This window comes from Mytilus galloprovincialis, chromosome 2, assembly GCF_965363235.1.
Source record: "Mytilus galloprovincialis chromosome 2, xbMytGall1.hap1.1, whole genome shotgun sequence".
Taxonomy (NCBI): Eukaryota; Metazoa; Mollusca; class Bivalvia; order Mytilida; family Mytilidae; genus Mytilus; species Mytilus galloprovincialis.
In genome coordinates, this window is record NC_134839.1 from 76412353 (window position 1) to 76423349 (window position 10997).

At 31.1% G+C, this 10997-nt stretch overlaps 1 protein-coding gene and 1 long non-coding RNA gene across 2 annotated transcripts; one reads left to right on the plus strand and one right to left on the minus strand.

Moving 5' to 3' along the window:
* Positions 1 to 478: 478 nt before the first annotated feature.
* LOC143062404 (uncharacterized) lies at positions 479 to 7932 on the minus strand. Its single transcript, XM_076234104.1, has 5 exons — positions 7471 to 7932; positions 7164 to 7299; positions 6604 to 6726; positions 5540 to 5779; positions 479 to 1224 (listed from the first exon to the last, which is right to left on the minus strand). The coding sequence occupies exons 1-5, from the start codon at positions 7531 to 7533 to the stop codon at positions 1109 to 1111; spliced, it is 678 nt and encodes a 225-aa protein (XP_076090219.1). The 5' UTR covers positions 7534 to 7932; the 3' UTR covers positions 479 to 1108.
* A 778-nt stretch (positions 7933 to 8710) lies between these two features.
* LOC143062406 (uncharacterized) lies at positions 8711 to 9956 on the plus strand. The gene is made up of 3 exons (XR_012974737.1): positions 8711 to 8842; positions 9271 to 9421; positions 9745 to 9956. It is a non-coding gene; the product is annotated as an uncharacterized LOC143062406 (long non-coding RNA).
* The last annotated feature ends 1041 nt before the right edge of the window (positions 9957 to 10997 follow it).

A 10997-nucleotide genomic window follows, 5' to 3' on the forward strand; every position in this document is an offset into this window, starting at 1 on the left:
AATGAAAGACAGCAATACATTTTTTTTACCATAGCAAAATAACGGGATGTATAAGAACAGAGCCACGTCATAAGTAACAAAGAAGCACCAAAAGACATATAGCACATAAGAAAAAATGAAAGACAAGAACAAAAATGTTTACCATAACACTATGACGAGATGTATACGTACAGAGCCACGTCATATGCATCAAAGAAACACAAAAGGCATATAGACAAAGCACACTAGCAAAAATGAAAGACAAGAATACAAAACTTTAATATAGCACAATACTAGTAATACAATAACGGGATGCATAAGTACAGAGCAATGTCAAATGGGTATCACCACAAAACAGTAAAAGTAAAATTAAAAAGACAAATAAAAGAATGCTATAACACTTTATTAAGATGAAAAACAACGCCAGTACACATAATCTATAGTTCAAAAAGCGTATTATTTGTGAAGTTCATAAGAATATTTACCAACAACGTCTTGGAAACTTCCGATGAACATTTTTAGAACTTAAAAAGACGAGACGTTCTTTGACATACCCCTGGTTCATCAACTCTCTGCTCAGACACAAGTGAAGTTTTACAAAAAATGAGTAAACAGATGAAAGCTCTTGAATACCAATAAATTGTGAAATGTATATCTTGTATGCTGACGAAGTTGATAGATTGCTACTAAGGTGGGAGAAATTGATAATTTGAACACTTTGACTTTCCATTTTAAATATTTCTTGGAGCTCGGTAATTTTTTTTTTATACCAGATCTTTCATTATCACTCAAAACATAACTGCCTTACTTACTCTTTCACGAATATGAGTTATGTAAAATGAAAATAATGTAATAAATTATAGGATTTTAAAAGGTATTAGAGGTACAAAGGCACACAAATAAAAACAATATGTTTTATTTCTGCTATACATGCTGATTAGTATGGCGTTCATTATCACTGCACTAGTATATATTTGTTTAGGGGCCAGCTGAAGGACGCCTCCGGGTGCGGGAAGGTCTCGCTACATTGAAGACCTGTTGGTGACCTTCTGCTGTTGTTTTTTTCTATGGTCGGGTTGTGGTCTCTTTGGCACATTCCCCATTTCCATTCTCAATTTTATGATGTTCTTTATTCTTCTATTCCAACGACAGTAGGACAATCATTAATGTTTCTGGCAGATGTAACAGAATTCAAAACTCTTAATACATTTCCTTGACTTGGTCTTTGCAATTGTCCTCGTAAACCTGCAAAAGTAAATGAGCACATTAAAATCTAGATTTAAAGATATCGGTTTGGTTTTGCTCCGTCATAAATGAGGTTACTTCGGCAAATGTATGTTATGCAACTGTTATGTAGATACTGTACCCAATTTCATATCTTGTATTTCCACCACAAATAAAGGTTATATGCTAACGTTATAGGTACACAAGGAAATGACAGTTATGAATTGAGACGTCTTGTATCGGTAGAAAATCATAAAATGTTAAAATATATTGTGGAAATTGTATGTTAAAGGAAGGAATTGTATATTTTATTCCTTGGTTAAAGGAGACGGAAACCAAACGAAACTAGTAATTTATAATTATATAAATTATAGTTCATGTCAACAAAGGAGTGCCGAATACAGCGACTTTCGAATCAAAAACATTTTAAAGTCAAATTGAAAAAACGAAAATGAAGAGCATTGAGAACCTAAGATTCTTATTCCTGGGATAGAAAATGCTTAGTACTTTTAAAAAAATCAGAGTTCCCAACAGTCAATATATGACCATATCAATGATAACTATTTTTTACACAATGGTGTTACATACTGGGTGGTGATACACTTGGAGAGGAAAAATCCACAAACATGGCATCGACTAAATGTAGGATCAAATTCGATGTACTACTATATTCATACTTTGCATAACAATTTTCGATTGGGGATATTGTTTTTTTCATACATTTTACATGATTAAACTGAAATCAGCAAATCACCCCCCCCCCCCAAAATAACTGGATAAGTTGTAAGGTTTATATGAATTTAGGCAAAAGTAGTTTACCGATATTCGAATCTAATAAACCACTAAGAAGACACAACCAAGTTAACAAACTAAAACTGTAGGAATCGCATGAACTCCAAAAACAATCTCCTACTATGCATTCATCATACTCAGAGTATAGCAACAGACATTTTTAGTCTATAATTTAGGCCATAAAAAAAAAGAAAAGGTTTGTTTGCCCTAACCCTACCTACCCAGAAAGTAGCTGCCTACTCAAAATCTTTTATTGTCCTGATGTGAATTTTTTTTTTATTCAGATAGGCATGAAGATTAATGTTGGGTAGCGTTTGGGCAAACCAAAATATTTTGAAGTGTAGCCTTATTTAATTTAAGAACTTTTATTTAACAAATAAAATAATTTTGTTTTTCGCTGTAGTACTATTTATTGAAGATGGTTATATCAATGTTATAAGAAAGATAACCCAATATTTATTATACTGCATGAAAAATAAACCTATTTATAAAAATATCATTTCTAAGATCAAATGTGTTAAACTTTATTGTCCATGTTTTTTTTAAATTTTAAGATAAAATCATGTTAAGCTTTATTTTAGCTTTTGATTGAAACTATTGATTCCTAATTTTAATCTGAATATTGATAAACAAAAATGAAGAGATATGGTATGATTGTAAATGAGACAACTATCCACCAGAGTTTAAATGAAGTGGAAGTATGCAATTATATGCCATACAGTTTAGTCGGCCATAAAAGGCGCTGCGACAAAAAAAAAAAAAAAAAAAAAAGAAGTGACACATTTCAAACAAGAAAACTAACGACCTCTATTATAACAAAACATTATACGACACAAATATGACAGACATGAACCAACTACAACCATCATACTACAGGCTTCTACCAACAGTTTTGAATTATATACCTAAAACCTATGCATAGAACAGCTAAATACATATACAAACACATTTTGTCAAAACAAAACAAAATGTGCTTGATCAGTTTATTCACAAATGGGATAGACAGTTCGTTTAGGGGACAAATTTACTCAGTTTGTTTAAAGATGTATTTGTATTGTTAAGTATTTAACACCTAAAAATAAATAAGAATTCATCAAATGCTATTGATACTGTGTAACCGTTTCTATGGAAGAAATAAATAACAGATTGTGTTGGAAGAAATCATATGTTTGATGCATTGGAAGGAATGATTTCATTTTGTTTGTAAAACTTTATTTAATTTTTACGAATAAGATATTTTATCTTGCTACTGTAGAAAGTAATATGAATGTTCAAAGAAAGATAACCCAAAATATATCATTCTACATGAAAAGTAAACGGTTATTATTTGTTATTTTTTTTTATTAATTAACCTTATTTTTTTGCATTTTTCGTGTCGTAACGCCCAAACGGGTGTTATAATCGGCTATGCGCGTACGCCACATTTTGAACAGACATTCCAAAATGTCAACTAAATGTGAAGATCAATTGTATTCTATCTTAGTTGAAATTGTTCCGCTCTGTCTCATTTACAAAAAATGTTTCTAGTAAGTTTATATATTTTGATAGGTTGTCTCATGTTACATTTTAGGATATGTGAGTAAAATTTTAATACACGTATTACCTACTAGGACCTCATCTGTTTATGAAGTGAATACTTTATACATATATTGAGTTTTAATTTCCCGAGAGTATCACCAGCCAAGTAGTCAGCACTTATGTGTTGACTTGAGTTACTATTGATATGTTCAAAATTGTAAATTAACTGTTCACAACACTTTGAAGTTTTGAAATACTAAGGTTTTTCTACCTCATGACTGGAACTATTATACTAAATATAAGTATAATAGTCCCAGCTCAGAAGTAGATTACCATAGCTGTATTTGGCAAAATCTTTATTAATATTTGGTCCTGAATGCTCTTGAACTTTGTACTTTATCTGGCCTTTTTCAACATTTTTTTTATTAAAGCGTTACTGATGAGTCTATTGTAGACATAACGCGCGTCTGGCACAACTTTAAAATTTCAATCCTGGTATATATGAAGAGTTTTATTTATAATGGGAGAAACCCGGTGTAGACTACACTTATTTTTAGCGGAATATAATAATAGGATATATCCTCTTTACCTCTCCTGTCAGTATTGTTTTAACAAAAATGAATTGAACCAGTTAATTGAACATGTTGAATTACAAAATCTCAGGTATTGGTAATTAACGGGATAGAAGTATTACCAATTTTGTGAAATAACATTACATTTCATAGGACTCACTTGTCACCATAAGGCCTTTGTTATTGAGAAAAATATGTACCTTATATTAAGCCTTAAAAGGCTCCGACATTACAAAATGAGAAAACCAGTAGCCTGCTTTTATGACAAACAAACTCATCATAGATACAGGATTGACATTTTTTATCTGCGCCAGACGTGCGTTTCGTCTACAAAAGACTCATCAGTGACAGTCAAATAAAAAAAGTTAAAAAAAGGCTAAATGAAGTACGAAGTTAAAAAGCATTCCCTCGGGGAATAAAAGCTCTACCAACAGTGGCATCGACCTAGTGGTTGTAAGTAGATAAACGTAAACAAATAAGACAGCAAAACTTAACAATGAATTACAGGCTCCTGATTTTGGAGAGTGACATACATAATGTAGCGGGTTAAAAACTTGAAAAATAGTTATCAAAGGTACCAGGATTGTAATTTAGTACGCGCGTTTCGTCTACACAAGACTCATCAGTGACACTTATAACAAAATAGTTCCAAAATTAAAAGAAATAGTACATTTATGAATTGTACAATTAATTTAGTTACAAGATATCAACATGGTCTTAAGCATTCTTCATTCATTTAATCGTAACCATACTTTTAATCTTTAACATACTTGCATTTGAAACTCTGTTCGTTATGGCTGAAGGGTTTTTCGAACTTTTGAATTGATAAATAAAGGCAATAGTAGTATATCGCTGTTCGAAATTCATCAATCGATTGAGAAAAAACAAATCCGGGTTACACACTAAAACTGAGAGAAACACATCAAATATAAGAGGAGAAGAACGACACAACAGAAACATCAAAATGCAACAAACACAGAAACGAACTATAAGATAACAATAGCCATTTTCCTGTCTTTGTACACGAGTCGACATTTTAAGAAAAAATGGTTGGTTGAACCTGAAATTGAAATAAATCCAAATGTTTAACAACATATTAAAAACTCAATAAAATTCGATTATGAAAAAACGCGATAATTGGCTATTTTGTGTATACTAGCTCAATGAATATAATATAGTATCACCAACAAAGCATCATCGAACGGTTGTTGCTTACTTTGCAAGAAAACAGTAGTATGAAAGCCTTCTATAATACTGTACAGGTTTATCCTGAGTTGAACCAAAATCTGTTGAATATGAATTATTATTATATTTCTTTACTCCCCAACTCGGTGGTATACTTTTCTTGCCTTTATTATTCAGAATCATCAAATGCCATGACGACAATTGACAACATTGCATCTGCTTTTAAAAAAGATTAATCAAAAGTGATATTTTAGTACTTTATACAATACCTATGTTTGACGGTTTTAGTCCTGAAGTCATGTACTCGTCACTTTGAATGTCTTCCGAAATTGTTTTTAGCGACTTCGACACCCCTTTCCATTTTGATAATAGATTTTCCTTGGATGTATCGCCAATTTTGTTTTCAACACCCTTTATTTTTGCTTTAGGAATATTGATATTACTATTTTTATTTCGCTTTTCGTCCATCTTTTGTGTTGTGACATGTTCTATGTACGTCTTATAGCCATCTGTAAAACAGTTTTATGATATGAAGACATTTAAAAAAAAACATTGACAAATTTCAACCACTTCCGATTATTAAAAAAAATAGACAGAGTAGTTTTCGCCTAGTGGCAACTTTTATTACCAAAAAAGGACAACTTACCGACTTCTTCTGCTTAATAAATTAAAAAGAATTTAAAAAAACTCATCTAAAGCACCAGATGTTACATGTTAACAGATTTGGTTGGTGTCTCGTATTATTGACTAAAACTATAACTGTTTAAATTTGTATTCGTCTTTCTTTGGTTGCACACACCTGTTTCATCCATGCACATGTATATGTGTTGGTTCTTATTGCTTCCATTTAGACAACTTGTTTATTTACCGTCTTCATATCAATCTCTTGCTTTTTTATAACTTTTTTTTGGTTTAAACCCCGCCTCCATTCTGTAATCCTTTATTTATAATTAAGAGTATATATGCCATCTAAATGTCTTAGGGTTGTATTTGTCATTAGGTAACTGTTTCATTTAAGTAAACCCCACATCTTTTATTTCTATTGTTGATAAATCGAAAGGTTGTTTTCAAACACCATGAGGTATAATCGATCATTAATATTACTTTTGTTTGTTGATTTAAGGTATTCTTTTAACATTCTGAAATTCCAAAATGTATATGCTTCTAACATTTTGAATTAAAGGAAAGATATGTACATCAATTAAGAACCAACAAATGACACGAATAACAAAAAAAAAATATCCATTAAAGTATCACACTGAAAAAAATATTGATCCTTTCTTTTTACAAAAAGGTAAATATTTTTATAATATAAACCTTTTTAACTTCATACCTCTACTTAATGAGAAAAATGGTCCTTCTAGTTTAGAGCAAATCTGTTTTTGTTTATATCTGGCTTCAATTTCTTGTTTAGTTCGAGGAATCCTCACGTCCTTACAACAACAGAATATAATAACTGTAAAACAAAGTAATATCTCAGTTAACTTGTAAAATTCGGTCTTATATTGAACAGTATAAGCCGAAAGGCAAAAGAAGGGGAAATGCGTCACCTTGCGTATACTATGTATGCCAAAATATTTCGTTAAGACTTATTAGTTTATCAAAAAGTCTTAAGTCTGTAAATGTAAATGTTCTGTAAAATAAAATACAACGGAATGAAAAGGAAATTGAAATTACCAATACAAGGACATTGCAGAGTCAGTCACAAACATTACGATAAAATCAAGAAAACCAAACTATCATAAGTGAAATATCTTAGGCCCGAAATTATTAAACTTGAAATAGGTTTTGGGAGCATCAAAGAGTGAAGTGTTTGGATACCGAATTTCCAAATAGGATTATTGCAGGAATTAGATGACCATTCCATCTACGACTCTCATTTTCAGTACTTACCTATTGTCATTATGAAACTGATGACCATTCCACCCACGTGCCATATCTTAAATGGACCAATGATATAGTTTTCAATGTTGATTGACGAAGATGTGGCGTCGTTATCTTCAACATAGCTACTACCATTTTTGTATACCTGTGAAAGCGAAAACGTGACACAAATAAAATGACTTTCACATGCATTTCATTTTATATTTGTGGTATCACTAAATATACATTTAGGGATTTGAATAATGTATAGCAGTATTATGCTAATAAAGAATTAAACACAAAATATTCGCAAATCAAAGTAAAAATAATGACTTACCAAACGACTTGCGCGTATACTATTTTGTAGCGTCAGTACAGATAAAGCTAGATATAACTCCATGTTTATCGCTGTTTAATATTTCTTTTTATGGTTCAATCAATATTATTGCTTCTTATGATTAAAAAGGTAAATAGACGTTTTGAATAATATCAATTAGTTAAGTGAAAATTGATGTTAAACTCAATGATGCATCTGCACTTGTTTTGTTCCAATAGACGATTATTGATTTATAAATTAACTGTTTACAAAATTTTGATTTTTTTGAAACACTAATGCTTTTCTACCTCAGGCATAGATTACCTTAGCTGTATTTGGCAAAACTTTTAGTAATTTTGGTCCTGATCTTCAACTTCGTACTTTATTTGGCCTTTTTAACTTTTTTTGATTCGAGCGTGACTGATGAGTCTTTTGTAGACGAAACGCGCGTCTGGCGTATATATATAATTTAGTCCTGGTATCCATGATGAGTTCATTTACTCTGTCTATCGTTAAGTTATTACAAAGGTACCGTTTCATTTAAATGATCGAAGGCCGTTATTTTTGGTACCGTTCATGTACGCATATTTTATAAAAAAAGTAAAATCACAAAAATACTGAACTCCGAGGAAAATTCAAAACGGAAAGTCCGTAATCCAATGGCTGTGTATTGGTCTTGTTCTAGTCGTGGTACTGTCAGTCTTTCCCCGGATTTTAGTTTTTAATGTTTTCTTGGCACCTTTTAGCTTTTATACGAAGGAACACTATCTCTTATTTTAAATCGATTCGATTTTAATATGAATCAAAATAGACAGATAGATGAACCAAAATGTTTGCAACGAATATAAAGACATATAATTGTCTTAGTACCTCAGTATCTAATTGGTTTTACCCTTAAAGTCGTGACCTTACTTGCCATGAAATTCAGTAAAAATAGCATTTCGGAAAACTGCCATAAGCCATGCCCATATCTCAAATTGAAAATTCTCAAGTAGTAGATTCACTATGCACAAATCGATACAGATATTTACCTAAGATACTCTAGAAGATCAAAAAGTTTATTTATCGATTGGTATTATCTAATTTTAACTTTTCAAGTTAATGCAACAAAAGAATGGAATGATTTTCTTTTTAGAAGGAACCAAGTCCCAATTGTCTGTAAATGAATTGAATTATTTATTGACTTTCTCCCCATTTGCAGCAGTTGAATCGAATTTGAAGGCCCAAATGTACAAATCTATTATATGAACAATATTTCCTGAGAACTAGTTCGTTAAATACTCAGTATAAAAACTTCATCGCTAGCTGTATTACTGATATGACAAAATGTTGGACAAACGGAATTTACTACTTATGTCATATTTCATTTTATTATGTAATTTCATAGAACATGGTGAGTGAGTTATGTAAAATTGTAGTTAGCATCGAAGATAATTATTTTGAAGAAAGAGCAATGTTGGACATTTCCAAAGATAGACCATTAAAGTTTATCATACGATCCGTAGCCCGAATAATACGTTCGGACAGAGTATTACATCTATATGGACTGTCAGCGGATAGTTTAAATGTGTAAATTGACTAAAACGACTATTTATTCAAAGTTGAAGGCAAACGTTTGGAAAATAGACCTTTTTATATCATTAATTAATTCAGAAACCAATCCCAAAAATAATAGCTTTTCAGGGCTGTCCAAATTAATTCAATGCTACCCCTCCCCCAATATCAATACAATGATGATTATTGAAAGATGTAGGAAACTGAACTTTAAACATGGAACAATTGTACATATTATAATGCGAACAACTTTTTGTTTTGTTCCAGGTCAGTGTGGAACTTTGGTTTTCTTTAGAAACAACAGAAAAAACTGGACAGATGCACGGATATTTTGTCAGAGCATTGCGATGGACTTAACGATAATCGAATCTTCAACAGAATTGACCAGAGTACAAAAATGTGTTGCTACAAATGGAGGGTATTTATAGTAAATCTAATTCTATATCATGGTAATTACATGTAACTAAAATGTCAAAGGTGTTTACGCTTGGTAATTCTAAACTTTATTTTTGTTGAATTTGATATAATAAGAGCATTGATGCTGACATTGTAGGTCTCTTATAGTGGATAAAAAGGTAAATATATGAGAGTTAAAAAAAAAAAAAAAAAAAAAAAAACCCGACTAGTTGTTATGAACATGTTTTAAATGTTTCAATCTTCAACTTATTGCTATATGATATCATAATTTTTAACTTTAATTTGTTAGTCTATTATGTACTAATAGTCAGTCTAACATTTCAGTTTTATTGGAGATGCGTGGATTGGAGGATACTACGATGAAACCAATCATGTACATCGTTGGGTTGATTCTACTTCATTTAGTTGGACTAATTGGGAATCAACCGAGCCTGACTGTTTAGAAGGATCGTGTCTGACTGATCAAAATTGTGTCAGATTGAATACAGCATACGAGTTCAGAACAAGAGAATGTACCGTACAATACGACGTGCTTTGCGAGAAAGGTAATAGTAATTGTAATAGAAGGTCTGGATGCTTGAAATACTTTTGCACTTTATAGTTCCCAGCTAATGTCTTCATTCAGATCATAATACATACATTATTGAAATAGAATTTGCACTATCGTCGTCGGTATTATATATATATTGTTTTTGAATTTCAACACTTTAAAACATTTTTAGTATGTAGATAAAATCTAAAATGAAGATTACTCGAAATGCATCTAAAAGATGAGAAGTAGAATCATTATTGCAAAAATTAAATAAAGAAAAATCCTACAAATTTGTATAGCTGGAAGTCCTAAAAAGTATAAAAAACCCATTTAATTTAAAAAAAGAAGATGAGGTGTGATTACCAGTGAGACAACTCTTTACATGAGAACAAATGACACAGAAACTATAGGTCACCGTACGGCCTTCAATAACGAACAAAGCCCAAACCGCATAGTCAGCTATGAAAGCTCCCGAAATAACAAATGTTAAAGAACTTACGGCCTAATTTATATACATAAAAAAATGAACAAAAAATAAAAGTAACACAGCAGAAAACGACAGCCACTGATTTATAGGTTCCTGTCTTGGGACAGCAACTTATAGTATAAATTATCATTAAGTACATATCCAACATCTAATGAATTTAGTGTGTAGACGCCATAAACAGTCAGAGAAAAATACAACCTTATGCAATGCAATGATACAGGAATAGACAGATAGTAGATTATGTTTTTTGCAACAAAATTAAGTTACTTCTAATTTTCTGATAACAAAATCAATATTAATACCAATAAACAAATATTCAATGATCTAATTACAGTGTTGAATTGTTAACTTTTAGAATAAATTTATTTAAAGAGTCAATATGTTTACCAGGATCGTTTTTAAATTTACGGACACGGTAAACAACATCTCCGTAAAGACGAGGATGCCTTGTGCTGTACCGTTAGAAATAAATTTTGTACATGTACAACCAAACTTCACGACCAAATCTTTTTATCTATGGAAGAATTTAGTAAAGGTTTTAAAGTAATTTGTGGTAAC

Bases quoted from the DNA above. Each gene is read 5' to 3' on its own strand.
- LOC143062404 (XM_076234104.1), bottom strand. From the start codon at position 7,533: ATGGAGTTATATCTAGCTTTATCTGTACTGACGCTACAAAATAGTATA. The intron at 7,300-7,470 runs GTAAGTCATTAT...TCGCTTTCACAG, and splicing joins GTATACGCGCAAGTCGTTTG to GTATACAAAAATGGTAGTAG. The intron at 5,780-6,603 runs GTATGAAGTTAA...ACTGTTTTACAG, and splicing joins ATTTTTCTCATTAAGTAGAG to ATGGCTATAAGACGTACATA.